At 40.0% G+C, this 20,386-nt stretch overlaps 1 protein-coding gene across 6 annotated transcripts in view; it reads left to right on the forward strand.

Annotated features, from left to right (window-relative positions):
• The window catches only part of LOC141106055 (solute carrier family 22 member 15-like), a 658,271-nt gene that overhangs the window by 560,545 nt on the left and 77,340 nt on the right, over positions 1 to 20,386 (forward strand). For all 6 annotated transcript variants that reach the window (XR_012235678.1, XM_073596433.1, XM_073596429.1 and 3 more), the window contains one exon: positions 13,633 to 13,785. Coding sequence is in view for 5 of the 6 variants with exons in the window: in XM_073596433.1 (XP_073452534.1) it covers positions 13,633 to 13,785 (153 nt within the window). In the remaining variant the exon portion in view is untranslated. The remainder of the gene's footprint in view (positions 1 to 13,632; positions 13,786 to 20,386) is intronic.

Here is a 20,386-nt window from a genome sequence, read left to right on the forward strand (position 1 = left end):
TTTCTCCACCAAAAGTAATAGGATTCTCCTGTGGGATTTGAACCCATGAGTCTTTCAATACCTGAATGTTTGAAGGTAGAGGTGCTAACTGCTAGCCTATTGGGATGAGCACAAAGTCTTAGACAGGTATCTGCACCCCCCTCCCCCCTGAAAGGTGCCAAATGTGACACCGGAGGGGGGGAGGGTTCCGAAAAGCGGAAGTTCCATTTTTGTGTGGAACTCCGCTTTAAGGTACTTCTATAGTGCCGTCAATTTACGCAGTGCTTTACATAAACATTATACACTAATATGGGCCCCTACCCTCAAGGAGCTTACAAATTAAGGTCCCTAACTCACATTCATATACTAGGGCCAATTTAGACAGAAGCCAATTAACCTACCAGCATGTCTTTGGAGTGTGGAAGGAAACCGGAGTACCCGGAGGAAACCCACGCAGGCACAGGGAGAACATGCAAACTCCAGGCAGGTAGTCTTGTGGTGTGGTTGGGAATACGAACCAGCGACCATTTTAGCCAAATAAAATTTCAACAGGCGAATGTGCGAATGAAAAACTAGCGCTATTAGTGAGAAACACATGTTAGTAAATTCTAAGCTGGCACTAATTAGCGCTTCCGCGCATATGCAAATGCCAATTCCTACCAAGTTGTTATATAGTACTGCACTGTAATCATGATCCATGTATGTGAAAGAAACATTTTTATGTGAGATGTGCTCTACCTCGTGTGCATCTATTGATGTGTGTTGCAATTAGTATTCCTAGTTTTTTCCTTCTTTTGCTAACTAATGCAGTTATGAATGATTATTACATAGTAATGTCTGCTATTCTGTAAAGTTACATGTATTAAACATTTAGGTTATCTATTTGTTGTATGTTGTTTTTTATTTTTTTATTTAGGTGACTATAAAGCGGTAATTATTTATATTCATTCTTTAATCATACTACACTATTATGCAGGTCTCATACTTAGCACAATGGCTTAGTAGTCTGCTCAGATGTCTCCACAGCACTCATGGTACAAGTTCAAATACCAGCCAACCTACCATCCCCCAGCTGTGTTTATTTTTTCAGTGCACAAGCGAATTAAAATGAACAAACAAAAAAATGTAATCTGCCCATTAGTTAGTGTGTGGTGTTTGGAATTTCACACCATAATAGTATTGAATACTTACATATCATTGCATGCATTTGAAGAGTTAATATAATAGAATCAGCCAAATTTAAAGTGCATTGGCTAATTGGCATTCACCTATTTTCAGCATATGCTGCTTTGGCAAATTGGCTAATAGTCATTTGCTTTTTTTTCACCAATTCAATCTTTTAGTATTTAGTGGGATTTGAACCCATGAGTTCTTCAAGGTAGAAGTGCTGACCACTAGCCTATTGGGTGTAGCACAGTCATACATAGAAAATACATAGAAAATACATTCACTAGTGTTTGATGTTTCTTCTCCCCGAGCTGTCTCTCCTGCTGCCACCATCTTCTCCCGCTGATGTGTTCTTCAGCGCAGCCGGTTACCCACTAATAAAAAAAAGCCGCTCTTCTTGTGGCGGTCTTCTGTGGCCATCCGATAATGTCACCCGGAGAGTCCGCTCCATGGCTATGTAAGAAACAATACACAGCGGGTGACAACACAGCGGAGGAAGACCACCATGGAAGAAGAGCAGCTTTTTTTTATTAGCGGGTAACCAGCGGTGCGGAAGAACACAGCAGATGGCGGCGGCAGGAGAGACGACTCTGGGAGAATACAGCTCGGGGAGAAGATGGAGGAGGGAGAGACAGTGTCTGGAGAAGATGGCTCAGGGAAGAAGACAGCTCGGAGCTATTCTACAATAAAGGACTTGTCAAAAACCGGCTATTAATTTTTTTACATTTCACTGCTTTTTTTGGTGAATGGTTAGGGGTAAAATGTACCCCATACCTATTCACATAGGGGGCAGGATCTGGGAGCCCCCTTGTTAAAGGGGGCTTCCAGATTCTGATAAACCCCCTGCCTGCAGACCGACAACCACCGACCAGTGTTGTCGGGAAGAGGCCCTTGTCCCCATCAACATGGGGAAAAGGTGCTTTGGGGCATGTGGCCTGGTAAGGTTCAGAAGGGGAGGGTGCTCACTCGTCCCCCCCTATCCTGACCTCCAGGCTGCATGCTCAGGTAAGGGTCTGGTATGGATTTTGGGGGCCCCACATCAAATTCATTTTACATTTTGGTGTGGGGTTCCCCTTAAAGTCCATACCGAAGGGCCTGGTATTTACTGGGGGGACCCTACGACATTTTTTTCCTTGAATTTTGGAATTCCATACCATATTATTGAATAAGTACATACCATTGCATGCATTTGAAGAGTTAAAATATGGAATAAAGCAAGCTGATGTGCTTTGCCTAATTATGCTTCTGAGTACAATGCACACTTCTGGGAGGTGATGCTGTCAGTGGGATTTGAATTCATGGCTTGAACTTTTGGGGGCAGCAGGGTATACCGCTATGCTACAGAGCTGAGCACTTACTTACAGAGAAAATACATTTACTAATGTTTTATCAATACAATAATGTTTTGCATTTCAGACATTAATATTATAGTAACAACCATGCTCGTGCCAATGTGGCATTGGCTAATAGGCATTTGCCTCTTTTCAGCATATGCTGCTGAGTACAATGCAAGCTTTCAGTAGGTGATACCATCTGTGTGATTTTCAGCCATTTGAGCACAATAATATTGAGAACATATGTTTACTAGTGTTTGATGGTGGGACTACTTTATATTCTAGGTATAAAATAGTACTCAGCACAGTGACTTAGGCACCTTTCACACTTGTGCGACCTGAAAGTTGCGAGATTTTAATGCGACTTTAAGCAATGCCTATGTAATCTTGAGGTCTATGGACACAGGAGTCACAGGGAAAGACACGCAACTTTCCCATGATTTTGCATCAGCAATTTTGCCGCAATTCCAGGGAATGCCTGTGTAAACTTGAGGTCTATGGACCTCAACTCGCATCAAAGTCAGACCAAAGTAGTACAGGGACTACGTTGAAGTCAATGTTACTTGAAGTTGCACAGATATGAATGGTACACAAATAAAAATCATGGGGTATGACTTGTCATACGACTCTGATATCCAAAGTCGCACAAGTGTGACTCAGCCCGACTTTGTCAGCGATTTCAGAGACATCAGTGCACTTTCCTGCACAGATGTCTAGTGAAATCACATAGGTCCCAACTGTTCTCCTTTAAGAATGCCTACCTACTTTTGCTAATAGGTGTCCCTTATACCCATCTCAAAAAGTTGGGAGGTAAAAAATCGCCCCCTGAAGTCGCCCAAAGTAGTACAGGAACTACTTTTGGGAATCGTTGTGGCGTCGCACCAATTCGGACAGTTCCATTGCCATCAATAGGCGCCGATTTGGCCTACAATTTGACATGTCAATTCAGACCTATGTGAACATGGGTGAAGTTGCATAGATATTAGAGCTGCACGGTTCTGGCCAAAATGAGAATCACAATTTTTTTGCTTAGAATAAAAAGATCACGATTCTCACGACGTAAAATCTTTCACATTATCCCACAAAAAATTGGGCTAACGTTTCTTCTTTTTTTTTTAAATTCATTAAAGTACTTTTTTCCAAAAAAAAAATTGCATTTGAAAGGTGCAAATACAGTGTGACATAAAATATTGTAACAACCACCATTTTATTCTCCAGGGTCTCTACTAAAAAAATATATGTATAATGTTGGGGGGTTTTAAGTAATTTTCTAGCAAAAAAAAAGATTTTAACCTGAAACCAACAAATGTCAGAAAAATGTTTAGTGTTTAAGTAGTTAAACTTTCCTCACTTACACAGAATTCTATTTAATTGACAAATTGTTACAAGGTTTCTACATAAGTTCACTGATAAAGAATGTTCTAATTCTTGGCAGACTTCCTGGTTTTTCGACTGTGGCTTCAGAAGAGCAGAGAGAGTTCTTTGCATAGCAAGAATCGTGAAACTCTTTTTTCAAGATCGGAAAGGGGAAAAAAATCACGATGACGATTAATCGTGCAGCTCTAATAAATATGCATGGAAATCAAGGGGGACAACTTTTCATGTGACTCTGAGGTCCAAAGCTCCATGAAAAGTCACCCAAGTGTGAAAGTAACCTAATGCGATTAATTGATAACACCTTTGAATAAGGCCCCATTTGCACTTGTGCGACCTTAAAATTGCACAGCTTTGTCATGACTTGAAGCAATGTCTGTGTAATCTTGTGGTGTATGGACCTCAAATTGCATCAAAGTCAAACCAAGGTAGTGCAGGGACGAATTTGCTACACTTTCAGGATGCACAAGTGACAATAGGGCCAAATTTAAAGGTGTTATCCTTGAATCTCATTCACACTGCTGCGACCTGAAAGTCACACTATTTTGGTGCCACTCTGCCGCTGCAACTTGGCCCCAACTTCTGGGAATGCCTGTGTAATATTGTACCCGATATACCTTAAGTCACACCAAAGTAGTACAGGGACTACTTTGAAGTTGGTGCGACTTAAAGTAGCACAGATATGAATGGTTGTCATTGAGAATCATGGGGTACAACTTGTCATGCAACTCAAAGGTCCAAATTTGCTGGAAAATTCGCCCAGTTGTGAAACAAGTCATATATATTTTAATAAAAGGAGCTCTCATTTATACTTGCATAGTCCTTACTGATTTACATCAGCAGAACAAATGCAGGAAGTGATGTGAGCACATGGGACGGAAGCAAATGTGTGGTGATGCCAAACAAATCAATGAACCCCCCCCCCCACACCAAATCTAACTATGACATCCACCCCGCATTGATTAAGTACAAGTACATATCCTACACTTACCCGGCCAATAAGCAGCGCCTCCTCTCTGCTAAAGAGACCTCGCCATGTCCACCTAGATGGAGATCCTGATCAGCACAGGAACTTCCAGGTGCATACAATGAATAATTTCCAGGTCAGAAGGTGAAACCACGCTTTTGATTGCAGCTGCGAATATTTGATCTCAACCATGATTAGTATTTTTTTATTTTCAGATATGCAAATCTGTATTTCTACATATATTTGAAGGTAAACTTAAGGGAGTTTGCTAAGAAATGGTGTCCCTGGGTTAGCAGCAGGTGAATTACAAACGCAAAAGGCCCAGTTTGAGCCCTGGTTCACACTGACAGAGGGAGGAAATCGTTCAGCTGAACTCCCACAATTTCATTCCTGCATGTCAGTCCCGACTGTGGAGGCAACATAAGAGACATCAGTGCAGGTTTCTGCACCAATATCAATACAAATCGCACCAATTAGAACAGTGCAATTGCCACAGATTTGACATGTCAAATCACACCAATGTGAACCAGAGCTGACACATTCAAACACTGCCTATCCACCAGCTGAATTCATTACCTGCAATTCTCCACAGCTGTTAATGATAAAGGTGGAATCTTTATATATAACTTGCAGTTGTGCAGAAGCCTAGGTTTACATTGGAGCGATTGGCCATGCAATTTGAGAGATCAAATCGCATGACTATTGGCAATGGCACTGTTCCAATTGATGCAACTTTTTTTTGTGGCACCGCAATAATTTGCTAAAGTAGTTCCTGCGCTACTTTTGCCGATTTCAGGTGCGACTTCAATAGACGACATTTGTGTATGAAGCCACCTGAAATCACGCTGACCTTGCTACTTTGAAATCGTGCTACTTCAAGTGAAGTAGCGCAATTTCAAAGTAGCATGTGAACCAGGGCAAAGATTAGTTTTTTGGTGCACAAATACATATTGAAATAAAATATAAAAGAGATATTGCACTTTCCCAAAACCACCACCCACAAAAACTAAAGAAAGAAAAGTAGAAGAAAAAAAAAAAAAAAAAAAAAAAACACACACACACACCCACACCACAACAAAAGCTCAATGTACTTTTATTTTACCAGCAGAAAAAAAATAAATTTACATTTACTAGCTTCAAAAAAATTTGGACAGGATATATGGTACTATATTTAGCAACGGAATTTTAAGGGCCCTGCTCATAGGAGCTTACAATCTAAAATTAGACAAAACCTTAGAGTGGACACAGCTTTAATTTCAGTGTATAACGGGCAACACATCACATTATTATCTGAAAGATTATAGAAACATACTTAACAGTCATTCTTACAAAGCATTCCAACATAATATTGCAAAAGACTTATTCAAAACACCCACCACCAGCCCACAATCCACACATACATACATTGATGACCATGTTCTGCTGGAAGCTGCATTTCGGTGTACACAATTAAACGAGATCAAAAATAGTAGGTCAGCAGATGCTTCCAAACGATGTTTGCATGATCAGACAGGAACAATACACACACAACATTGATAGCATGGCCACATAAACCCACTTTTGATTGAAAAAATGCACAAGAATTTCATCAAATCTCCCAATATCATTCCTTCTCCCTCACAACAAAAAACCTGACCTTCTCAGGCCAAACGAATCCCCCTACTGCAGGCCTTTATATAAGAGAGGTTGTATTGTTAGCACACTGACACACCCAATAGAAGTACACGCCCACCAGTATCTTTCAATCTGTCTTTTCATGTATGTCTAAAGTGATTGCACCTGATGGGCAGGAACACATAATAGTGTTCACAACTCTGTTAGCCCTTGGCTATGTGCATCAAATCTCCAACTACAGGTCAAAGATCAAAGTCCATTTGCATCCACATAAACAAAGCAACAGTTTTCTAAGCATATGTACCCATGCAGTGTAAACCCTAAAATTTGAAATGTCCAAGTCCCTGGGCATGATTAGTGCTAATAAACATTAACATCAGTCCCTGGCTGCAATGAGCTTCCAATATAAAGTCCAAAATTAACTTTCTTACATTAGAACCTATTTCGACAGGAGACAAATAAGATGCCAGCATGTCTTTAGATTGTGGTGAGAAACCCACACAGGGAGAACATATACACTTCAACACAAGCATTAGCATGTTGGGGAATTGAACCAACATCTCAGGTGCTGCTAGACAGAACTGCTACCCACTAAGCCACCAGGCATCCCCACTCATGTTCTCTGCATCTCTGTGGTGTGAACCAGCCCTAAGTCCATAGCCATGCTCAGTGTCACAAGCAATATACAGTATATTGGCCTAAGTATTGGGACGCCTGCCTTTAAACACACATGAACTGTAATGGCATCCCAGTATTAGTATTGGGTTCAAAACTCATTTGGCCCACCCTTTGCAGCTATAACAGCTTCAACTCTTCTTGTCCACAAGGTTTAGGAGTGTGTCTATGGGAATGTTTGACCATTCTTCCAAGTGCATTTGTGAGGTCAGGCAGTGATGTTGGAGGAGAAGGCCTGACCTACAGTCTCCTCTCTAATTTATCCCCAAGGTGTTCTGTTGTGTTGAGGTCAGGACTCTGTGCAGGCCAGTCAAGTTCCTCCACCCCAAAATCACTCATCCATGTCTTTATGGACCTTGCTTTGTGTACTAGTCCAAATGATTTGGTGGAGGGGGATTATGGTGCGGGGTTGCTTTTCAGGGGTTGGGCTTGGCCTCTTAGTTTCAGAGAAGGGAACTCTTAAGGCGTCAGCATACCAAGACATTTTAGACAATTTCATGCTCCCAACTTTGTGGGAACAGTTTGGGGAAAGCCCCTTCCTGTTCCAACATGACTGCACACCAGTACACAAAGCAAGGTCCATAAAGACATGGATGAGCAAGTTTGGGGTGGAGAAACTTGACTGGCCTGCACAGAGTACTGGCCTCAACCCGATAGAACACCCTTTGGGTGAATTAGAGTAGAGACTGCAAGCCAGGCCTTCTCATCCAACATCAGTGCCTGGCCTCACAAATGCACTTCTGGAAGAATGATCAAACATTCCCATAGGCAGACTAAACCTTGTGGACAGCCTTCCCAGAAGCTGTTCTAGCTGCAAAGGGTGGGCCAAATCAAATTTTAACCCTACGGACTAAGACTGGGCTGCCAATTAAAGTTCATGTGTGTGTAAAGGCAGGCGTCCCAATACTTTTGGCTATATAGTGTATCTGGAAAAGACTTACAATGGTGGTGGAACCCTCCTACACATAACTACTACATTTAGACATAATTATAGGACCTGGGAGATGAGATAACTTCTCTACATGAAGTAACATGGTTGGGATTTGAACCCAGACCCTCAGAGATACTAAGCAGAAATTCTAACCTCTAAGCCACAGAGCTGCCACATGTGAGACCCTCCTACACATAACTACACATAAATACACAAAAAACACATTAATACTGCATTTCAATGGACATACAGGTGATGGAATTACATTACTCAAGAGTTATTCTTCTTGATTTATTCTGTGATATTTGCTGTTTTTTTGTGGGTGAGAGTAGAATATTACCCTCAAATTTTTGGGAATTACATTTTGATTTCTGATGTTGGTACACATATCACATTTTTTGGGCTCAAATTATGAATATTTGGAAATAATACAAAGCACAAAAAATTGTGATTCATTTTAAATTTTCATCAGATGGTAATACAATGGTATTGTTTGTGGATTGTAAAGACACCTGTGTGAGTTTGGGGTAAAGATTGTTGTGAGATGAAGAGTAACAAGTGAAAGTGACAGAGAAAAATATATTTTACCAAAACATTCCACATTGTAGCATTCTTAAAATCAAAATATTTTAAGTAGAAGCAACAATGTTGCAAAGGAAAATTTATTTCACAGAAAGATACATTTCATCTCAACATTAAAAGGTTTTTTTGTGAAAGTTAGAATTGTTCCATTAGAATCAATGACTGAAACTTCATTTGGACTAAATTAGAGCAGATTTTAACTCCCCAAAAATGCTCTCTAATTAGCTCTCATTTTGGTATTTACTATAGCTCCAGGTAAAAAAGACACTTGAGTTAAAATGAGAGTTATTTTCAGGTCTGAGCATGCGCTGTTGTGTTGGCACCTAGTTGTCCAAAACGGGGAATTTTTCACTTTTCAGACTTTTAAAGATATTTCAGTGTAGAAATCACTTTTTCACACAGTTTAAAAGCAGATAATCTTTAAATAATATACGGCATATTTCAGTACCATTTAGGCAATTATATCATGCTCTAAACATTATTTCAATGTGCAATTCTCTAGGTTTTAGCAGAGTAAGGGTTTGGGCTCTATTTAGTTTCAGGGAGCTATAGTAAATTCGATTTTGGGAGTATTTTCTCACCAGCGCTATAGTGAATACCGTTTTAGCGCGAATTAGCGCTATTAGCGCTAAATTGCCGCGAATTAGCGCTAATTCGCGGCAATTTACGCGAATTAGCGCTATAGCGCTATAGTAAATGACCCCCATAGTCTTTTGCTTGTTCAGGCTCTAGGTCATAATAGGCTTTCTGCGATTCCCCCGTTAACAGAGGGGCCACCAGTCCAGCCCACTGCTCCTTAGGCCATTTTTCCCTTTCAGCAGTTCTTTCAAATGTGGTCAAAAACACCTCCAGATCATCCTCTCCAGTCATTTTTGTCAGTAAACGGCTCACACCAAAGGATGCAGTATTAGTGGAACCACTTGCCTCACTGGTCTGCGGACGTTGCTGCATTAATGTCTCTATTTGTTGTTGGAGTCCCTGCTCTTGCTTTTGCAACAGGTCTATGAAGCGGGTCTCAGATTGCTGCTGGGCTTGTTGCTGAGCTTCCAGACTCTGCTGGTGAACTTGATGCTGAGCTGCGAGGCTCTGTTGCAAAGTTGCATTTGTCAGCTGTTGAGCTGCAAGGCTCTTTTGCAAATCCGCATTTGTCTGCTGCTGATGTGCATTTGCTAGTATCTCCTCCATGCTGGCCTTAAAAAAAAAAAAACTGCCCGCATTCTCCACCAACTGTGAGGGGGTTAGCTCGGCAGCGGGTGTGTGTGATTCCCTGGATGGGTTCACCACACAAAATCAGGCACAGCAGACAGCATTGCAGGTGAAAAAAAACAAAGGTGTGGTTTATTTATGCTATATGCAGTGAAAAATATAACAGCAAAACAAAAAGAAACATGAAAAGAAATACTGGTCAGTTTTGACCGCTTACTACACACGTAGATTCCCTATCTAACAACTGGGTGCAGCCTTGTGCTGCCCCAGTCCCTATCTCTCTTTTAGAAGTTTGCCACACAGGCATTAACTCACCGCACAGGACAGATACCACACAGGACAGATACCACACTCCCCAGTCTACACACACAGAACTGGTTCCAGGATGGAGCATCTCCCTAAGCATTCTAGGGTTTTTTGTATAAGTCTTAATGAGCCCACTTACTTCAGCTGGGCTCATTAATAAAGCGGGGGTCCACCTAAACCGCCAAAAAAAAAAAAAATATTAAAAGCCAGCAGCTACAAATACTGCAGCTGCTGACTTTTAATACATGGCCACTTACCTGTCCCAGGGTCCAGAGATGTCGGCAGGCGAAGCCGAGAACCCGCTCGGTTCTCAGGAGCTGCCGCCGCCATCCTAGGTGAGGGAATCAGAAAGTGAAGTGTTGCGGCTTCACTTCCCGGTTCCCTACTGCGCATGCGTGAGTCGCGCTGCGCATCGTAACTGGTCCCCGCTATCTCCTGGGAGCTGTGTGTTTCCCAGGAGACAGCGCGGACTGACAGGAAGAGGCATAGACTCCCATGGGAGTTTATGCCGGAAGTGGGTGCAAATACCTGTCTTAGACAGATATCTGCACCCCCCTCCCCCCTGAAAGGTGCCAAATGTGACACCGGAGGGGGGGAGGGTTCCGAAAAGCGGAAGTTCCATTTTTGTGTGGAACTCCGCTTTAAATCTTCTCCTGCAGGACTCCCAGCACTCCCCCTAGTGGTATAAGTCAGCATAAAGCCTGAACCTAGGGCATACATATTTTCCATCCTGGATGCAACCAGGTGATTTTACCTGCCTGCTGTCACACCTGGTTAACCATTTCTGTGAGAGTGGAGAAAAATAACCAATGAAAGAATGTAATTGTACTGATTAATCATTAATCACAGGGTTGATTTCATATGTGATTTCTTTGTGAAAGTGTTTAAAACTTCATGAATTTGTCTGAAATGTTACATGTGCTTTTGATTTGATGAAGGGCGTAAGCTTGTCAGCCCAAAATGGAAATCATCTTCAAACATCCGATTATGTAATTTCTTGAACAATTTATTAATAAATATTTTAAATGCAGCAATCCGTTGGACATATATATATATATATATATATATATATATATATATATATATATATATATATATATAAAAGATATATATAAGAAATAATTGATGGCAGCTCTGCCCAACAGAAAAAAATTGCATTTTTCTATATTATTAGATGTGCAATGTGCCAGCCTCACTCACTTAAGTATCAATCAGTAGAATCATCTCCTCTGTTGACTGCACAATGTTAAAGTACACCTGCCATAAGGAAAGTATAGAGGCTGCCATTGCTGGCTTCCTTCTGAAAATGTTAGTTGCCTGACTGGTTTTACTGTGCTTTAATCACAGACCTGGAAAAAGCATGCTGTAAAAGTGTTGGAATGCCTTGTCTCTTTACCTGCTTCAAGTCATTAACTCAGCGCACACTGAAGTTTTAGCATTAGCATGACAGCCAGGGAACTAGCATTTTCAAGTTCAACAATGGCACCCTAGATCAGTGGTTCTGAACCTCAGTCCTCAAGTACCCCCAATAGGCCATGTTTTGGGAATTTCTCTTAGACAAAATAGCTGTCTAAAATACCAAGCCATTAAATCTGATTTAAAGCACCTGTGCAGGATTAAGGAAAACCTGCAAAAATGACCCGTTGGGGGTACTTGAGGACTGAGGTTGAGAACCACTGCTCTAGATCATTTATTGGAGGTGTTCTTTAAAGACACAAACTATGGCCATTTGGTAGTTTTAAAGTGTTACTAAACCCAGGACCCTGTATTCACTATATCTGGTCTCCCACAGTACACAGAACATGGAAATGCAATTATATTAGTAAATAAAAACTGCTAAATACCTTTTCTCATCAGCAGTGTATAGCAGTTGTGTGACTTCTATCTAGTTAAAGCTTGTAAGAGGAGTTTTCATTCTCCCCTGATTGTCCTATGAGGCTGTTGGACCCCTGGCCATCTGTCTGGACAGTGCTGATTGGCCCTGTGCAGATCATATGCACTCCCATGAAAAAAAAAACACTCTCTAGCAATACACACCAAACTTAGCATGTGCAGAGGGTCCCCAAGGCCCTGTTCTATCAGCAGATGGATTGGGGACTGTGGAAGAAGGAAGGATCAGAGAAGACAGGATCAAACAGCCTTTTTACACAATGTGCAGGATTAACCCCTTAGGTTCCACAGTGAGTATAACAAGCATGCTTTACTGCATATACAGACTGATTTTACTGTTGTGGGTTTAGTAACACTTTAAATAAAGCACCACAAGAGGGCCAGGTGATTTTTATAGCAAAGAAAACTGGTCATTTAAATGCATTTTGCTATCTTAAAATAAAAACTATATGATCCGTATTCACCAAATATTCACACAGCATTTCACCCAAGGTTCGCTCATTTGTCTAATTGTCTTATATGAAAAATGAATGAAAGTTGGGTGAATCTTATGTGAACATAGTGATAGACTCCTATATGTCAATCCTGGCAGTTACCTTGTGTCCTAAAAAGTATTAATTGTAGTAAATAATAAAATAAGCCTTCATACAATTTTTATTACAGATAATATTAGACATAATTGATAAACATATTAATATTTAGCCTTTTACATTTTCCAAAAACAAGGCAGTGGTACGGACATGCCTGCAATCTGCTTTTCTCTAGTGTGAGAGTTGTATCTTATAGGCAGCAGCCAATTTAGATTCATTTTGATCTCAATAATAGTGGTACTTTCCAGTCTAATTGGTATGAGAAATAACCTGATTGATGTATTCATGATATATGAGAAGACTGCTGCACAACTTCATTACAAAGGAATGTTTTCAGTCTCTGCTTTGTAAACTCCGCACAGCATGCCAATCGTTGTGGGTAAGTGTGGCATTTATTCCCATCAGTATTTGTTGTGCATGATTTGCCTCTTCAAAAGGGCAATGGTAATGAGCAAGGGACATGCATAATGAGATTCTGCTACAGACTCTCACGCCCACACTCCGCAAATGCAACAAGCATATGGACTGCTTCAATTTGACAGCCCATATAAAGATCACATTGGGTAATCAACCATTTTTTGATATCCAGCAAGGAATGTGGGAGGCACAGGTTACCTCTATTGTTTTGTAGCCTAGGCAACTGAAAGAAAGGAAAAACAAAAAAAAACAAAACAAATGGCAGTTTTGTAATAAAATAAGGTATTAGAATGTGATGACCAGAAGTAGAATAATTTTACATTAAACTAGCAACAATATGAGATCTCACAGACTTGGCCAGCAGTGTTGATCTAGCGAAGACGCACAGAGTAACAGCTGGAAGAAACATATTACAGTATGTTCTTGTATACTGAATGTTCTTGTAGGTACATTTTGCCATTTCTCACTGGAACTCAGTTTCTAACATTTTGGGTTTGTGATAGCTCTGCGGGTGCCCTACTTGGTTAACGAAAGCAAACCTTTGTACTGGTATGCATGATATGATTTGAATTCCATTTCTTTCTGCAATTTCCATTCCAGAAATCCCTTAATCCATCAATGCCATTCGTGGCATTTGGAATCAGCGGCATATCAGCAGGATTCCTGAGTCTGTTACTGCCAGAAACACTTAATAAGCCAATTGCAGAGTGCATTGAAGACCTACAGCCTCATGCATACCAATTGTTAAACAAGGTAAGACATCAACGGGTAGAAAGAATGGTACATTATCACGACAGCTTGACATGTAGCTGGTGTCATTTCAGTACTTCTCCCATACAACCTGCTGTGTCTACATCTCAGACAACACCAGCTTCCTAGTTTAAATTCACAGCTCCAACTGAAATAGTTGTATTGTTTTTGGTGCAATATTCCTGGAATGGATCACTATATCTAAAGGGAATTTTTGACCTAAATGCATTATTTTAAAAACAGAATAACAGTTCAGATCCACTATTATTTTCACCTATATTTGTGTTTTTTTCGTTTATATGTTTATTGTTGCTTCTTCAGAACCAGACCAGTTTTCTATATCTTGGTAGTTGTTTCATCGCATTAGCATTTTATGATATTATATATTATATAATATATATAAGAATGAAGTGCAGCGCAGTATATGTGATTAATGAAAAAATTCAATTGAAAAAATTAAATTGAAAACCATAAATCTCAAATTCTGATTAAAGTGCAATTAGTGCCATCAATTGTGCATGACAAATGAAAAGATTCAGCAATAAAGACTAAGGCTCCATGCACACTGGACTTAAAAAACGTTGATTCTACAGGCGTTTGACGTTTTTTTCTCCTGCCTCTAGAAGCACTTCTATTGTGTTCTATGTGTCTTTGCACATTATGACTACTACAGGCGTTTTCTGTCAGGGACGTTCAGAGGCAGGAAAAAAATCCCTTCTCTATCGTGTTTTCTGGAGAAGTTTAGGAGCTGTAAAAACGTCAGCCTCTCCTAAACTCCTCTTATCTCTTCTGAACGTCACATTTCAATGTTTTTTTAGTAAAAAAAAAGGTGTGTTGTCACTGTACATCATTTTCTGGCTTTTGCAGAGGGGTGTGTAGTGCAAAAAACTCCTATAAATGAAATGCTCTTAAACTCTCATAGACTCGCCTAAACTTTGTACAATATGCTTTCAATTTGCGTCTTTTATGCCACGTTTTTTTTCTGCTCCTAGTGTGCATGGAGCCTTAAGATGAGTGTCAAGCATGTATAAAAGTGTTATATGTAGAAGAAGTGCAATTTCGTACAACAAAAAGTACATATGGGGTTAAAGCCCATGTAAGAAATCCATAGAAGGAAGAGTAATATTATATAATCTAAAATTATTACATATATTGATATATATATCTTCCCATATATAAATATCCATGCTTGTGCTAAAATGTAGTTCTTGGGAAGTCATATATCTGTAGACATTTTATCGCAAGATGTAAACAATATCCCTGATCATAGACAAGTAAATAAGTATACAAATCTTTATCTCATAACTGTCCTCAAAATAAAGTTTACTGAACAGCATTGAGGAATTAAATATAATATACACAGCCTGCTGTAAGCTTACTCTTTGGCCCCTTTCACACGTGCGGATCCGTGTTGATCCAACCCGTGAGCAACCGCTTGATGACAGGGCGGTCCCCGGTCCCCGCACACTGTGCAGGGACCGCCCTGTCAGATCTCCACTCTCCCCTATGGGGGATCGGATGAACACGGACCGTCTGTCCGTGTTCATCCGATCCGCTCTGCAGACGGATAGAAAAATAGGATTTTCCTCTGTCTGCTGAATCAGACAATAGCGGGGCCGGATGATATCGGGTGTCAGCGGATGTTCATCCTCTGAGCACCGCTATCTCATAGGGATGCATGTATGTCCGTATTTCATCCAAAAACGGATGGATGAAATCCGGATATACGGTCCGCACATGTGAAAGGGGCCTTACTGTGTTATCACAGTTTATAGTCCAGAGCCTGGCACTAATGGCTGCAGATTGCACCATCCGTTTACTAATATCTCATATTTCTAGTATCGTAAGTGGTGTCTAAATAGTGGTAGTGATAGTTTTGTTTAGAGTAGCAAAGTGTTAGGACCCCTGTCAGATTTTTATTGCTGTTCCTGCCAATGATGGGGAGATTTCCACTCGTTTCCTGTCCTAGAGACACAACAAGAAGTGAAAGAAAAACCCCTTTACTATTTCAGCTCACACGTTTTACATTTTATCAATGAGTTTATTAATTTTGCAATATCTTTGTTAAAAACTTTGATACCAAAGCTAATAAATATGTAGTTTTGGGACACTAAGAAGCCTTTTTAGTTCTAATATTTAGTCCTAGTTATAATACAATTATTGCTGTGTTTCTTGAACTGCACGTCAAAGATTTGGTGATGTGATGGGTCACCACATCTCTATGTTGTAAATGTGGCTTAGTTTGTCCAAGCACAAAATCAGCGGGGAGTGATGGGCACACTTTGGTTCAAATGTGGATAATTTATCACAGAGGTCATTTATTTCTTTGGGACGATGATGTAATACATTGTCTTCCTGTACCACCACCACTCCCAAAACCTGTGAAAAAGTGTGACCCCTTTCACACTGAGGTGCTTTACAGGCGATACAGCGCTAAAAATAGCGCTTGCATAGCACCTGCAAAGACCTGCTCCTGTCTCTCCAGTGTGAAAGCCTGAGTGCTTTCACACTGGAGTGGTGCGCTTGCAGGATGTTAAAAAAAAGTCCTGCTAGCAGCATCTTTGGAGTGGTGAAGGAGCGGTGTGCTCCTTCACCGCTCCTGCCCTTTGAAATTAATGGGGCAGCGCGGCTATACCGCCGGCATAGCGCTGCTGCAGCAGTGCTTTACAGTGGTTTTAACCCTCTCTCGGCCACTAGCAGGGGGCTGAATAGCGCCGCAAAATTGACGGTAAAGTGCCGCTAAATATAGCAGCGCCTTACTACCGACGCACCCACCGCCCCAGTGTGAAAGGGGCCTTAAACTAATATGATTGAGAGCAGAGACACATATGAGGGAATAGTTGGGGGGTGAAAGAATTTTACAGACAAGGTTGTGAGGTGAAGAGACCCAGCACCAGTTGAAAATTTCAAAAGGAAATAAAATGAAGTATTCATCTCTTTACTACAACAGAAATGGTAAAGCGTAGCTGAAATGTGTCATTCAGTCATTGTTATTAGTCTTTGTTTGGCTTTGCTGACATTTTTGCAATAACTGTCTTCTTGGGTCCCTGTATGATCATTTTCTTATTTGGGTCCTTTGATTAAAAAGTTTAAGAACCCGTGGTGTTACTGTATATAAAAAGTTTAACAATTATTTTATAACCAACACTAAAAAATGTTCTAGTAGAAAGCATGGTCCAGTTTTTACTAATTAAATAAAGGAACTTCAAAGTTTTATAAAGTATTGCTACAAAAGCAAATGAAAAAAATATATATTTATGAATATTAAATATTATTATTATTATTATTATATTATTATACAGGTTTTATATATCGCCAACAGTTTGCGCAGCGCTTTACAACATGAGGGCAGACGTTACAGTTACATTACAATTTGGTACAAGAGGAATCAGAGGGCCCTGCTCGTTAGAGCTTATAATCTAAAACGAAAGGGTCAATTGATGCAAAAGGTAATAGCCGTGGGGGGATGAGCTGATGGAGGAAGTAAAACAGTGTTAGTTAGAAGCAGGATAAGCTTCTTTGAAGAAAAGGGTTTTCAGGGATCGCCTAAAGATGGATAGATTAGGGGACAGTCGGACAGATTGGGGTAGGGAGTTCTAAAGGATGGGAAAAGCTCTGGAGAAATCCTGGAGGTGAGCATGGTGACAAGGGAGATAGAAAGCAGGAGGTCTTGGGAGGACCGAAGAGAGCGGCTTGGTTGGTATTTTGGGACTAGGTTAGTGATGTAGATGGGGGCAGAGTTATGGATGGCTTTGTAAATTATTGTTAGTACTTTGAATACTAACAAAAATATGGTAACAATACATTGAAAATGAATAGTTAAGGGCAGTCATGCCTCGCATAACTCTAGAATGGCGGCAGTGGAGGACCAGGGCGTGCAAGTCATCACCATAATCTCTGTTCTTCAGTTTTAGATTTCTTGCCACTTTCTGCCCTGGTGAACATTATCTAAAAAGTGATAGCAAATCTTCAGAGTGGAATGCAGATAAAAACCTGACAGAGAGTTTAATCCTCCCCACTCTACACATTGTTTAAAAAAAGGCTAATAAAATAAAAATAAAAAGTTAAGTTCCAGTCTAATAATACACTAGCAAAAATATGCCCGTTCCAGAATGGGCAAGGGTGAGGATGGGGCTGATTACAACGTTGGCAAGTATGTGGTGAAAGCAGAGGGTGTTGGGTTGATGGAAAGTAAAAGAAAACTCCTCTACCACCACCACACCAGCTGCAGCACAATAAAGCATATATAACTGCAGAGACTATAGGCTTGGTTGGATGGCCAAGCTCACAATCCAAAGCGGCCTGAGACAGCAGAGATTTATGGGGAACTGCAGTAAATGCCCAGGACACAATCTGGAAGCCCAGGAAGAAAAGTTGATAGCCAATACTGCTCTATACATAGATCCGACTATGTGGAGGCAGGTAGGCCACAGCAGCCATTTCCTTCTACTCCCGCTGTAACCAACCTGTTTGAGAGACTCCTTACAATGGATATACAAGTGTAGCGCTGTGGGTTTAAAAAACTTATAAAGATATAAGAATAAAGAAAAACGTCTATGTCAAACAGCAGAAATTACAAAATGTAGTAGCTTGACAAATAAACAAATAAAGTCTCTGATGTTCTTCAGATGTTTTAAAAGCTGAAAAGGACTGATGTTAGTCCAAAGGTATGTGTAGTTCCTTATTCACCACGTGGATAACACATGCAAAAGTGTGATGGACCCTCCACATAAGGACAAAATGAAGGCTTACCAGAAGGATTGAACTCATAGGAACATACGTTCAATGAGTCAATCAAGCTTGTAACCCCAATGGGTAATCAAAAGGGGGAACCTCACGACTGGATGGTAGCAAAGCTTCAGGACATGTCCACACTTCTGACGGAACTTAAAGTGAATGGCAAACCTTCCCACGAGTCATCTCAGATGGATAGTCCATATAAGAATAAAGAAGGGGGGCCACATAGCATAATACCGTTTGGAAAAACAGATTTATTAAAATAAGTAAACAACTTACATTTCGGTAGTAAAAAAAGCGCTTCAAATAAAAATTATGGCAGGCAGTGGAGTCTCCCGACGCGTTTCGTCTTAAAAGACTTCTTCTGGGGTGCTCACTCACTGCTGCCATACCCCTTAATATAGATATCTAAGCCCCCTTAATGAGGATACAGCTCGTGTCTAGATTTCTAAGGCACTTCCGGGTTTAGCCAAGATGGCGGACCCGCGTGCGTTCCACGCCTCAGTTGGGTGTGTGTATATGCGTTCCAGCATTATACTGAGATGTTGTTATAAGGTGTAATAAAATTATGAGTGTAGGGACAAAGTAAGAATAAAGACCACTTCCTGGTGAGGATATTCCAAATATAAAACAGTTGTTACCACTCTCCATATCATAGTGGAGAGTGTGGTCCGAGATAGGGAAGAACGAGATGCCGGATGCGCGTCACCCGTTCAGACGGGATGAGCACGCGTCACTTCCCTTCACATGGACCGCTATAGGTAAACAGCGGTTCAAGCCTCGTTTTGGTGTGTATCCACCTATCAGTGGAGCGTGCATCACCACGTCGAACGGGGCGAGAGCACGTGACTCCCCATCACATGGGCGGCTGAAAGTAAACATTAAGTCAAGCCTCATTCTGGTAACGGTCAACCTAGTGACGTCAGTAGAGAACTCTATATTGACAACAGTGGGAAAGCACAGTGTGCAATAACATAAAAATCTGCGTAACAAAAGATATGATCTTTAAATGAATAAATGAGTATGTTATAAATATGGGAATAGTGTATCAATGACTATTAGTGTGTTCAGTGAATAGTGATATCGTGATAGGGAAAACTAAATAAGACATAACGTGATAGAATGATAAAAAATAAAAATGAAAAAAAGGAAAAAAGGAAAAAAGAAAAAAAGAAAGAAAAGATAGAAAAAATATATATAGAAAAAATATAGAAAAAATATTTTGAAATAAAAAATAAAAAATAAAAAATAAAAATAAACTAAAAATAAAAATAAAATGAAAATAAAAATAAAATTAAAAGAAAACTTATAAAGTTGAAAATAAAAATGAAGATAAAAATAAATGAAATAAAAATATTAATAGTAAAAATAAAATGGAAATAAAAATAAATATAAAATTAAAAATAAAAATAAAATTTAATAAATAAAAATAAAATTAAAATTGAAAACGAATATAAAAATGAATATAAGGTGAATATATAAATGAATGTGCGTTTAAGAAGTGGTAAAGAAATTTTTATTTCTATATACCACCTCAGAGTATTATGATGTGAACCAAAAAAACTGAAAAAAACTGAATATAAAGTGTGAAGGATCTTGATAGTGACAATATCCATATCAGTGAAGTCTTTGTATATATGTACATAAATTTGGCCTCCATAGACCCGAGATATATTCTCAAAAGAGTTCTCCACAATTAAACACCAGTATACAAAACTTATGCTTGCTCTAAAGTAAAACTAAGAATCATTGATAAATGCATTAATGTCAATTTCCATATTCATACCCCTTGGGGAGAGGGACTGTAGCTCATGTATCCAGAAAGTCTCTAGGCGGGAGACACCCCTGGTCTTAGCACCCCCTCTCC

The sequence above is a fragment of the Aquarana catesbeiana genome, linkage group LG08 (assembly GCF_042186555.1).
Source record: "Aquarana catesbeiana isolate 2022-GZ linkage group LG08, ASM4218655v1, whole genome shotgun sequence".
NCBI classification, from domain to species: Eukaryota; Metazoa; Chordata; class Amphibia; order Anura; family Ranidae; genus Aquarana; species Aquarana catesbeiana.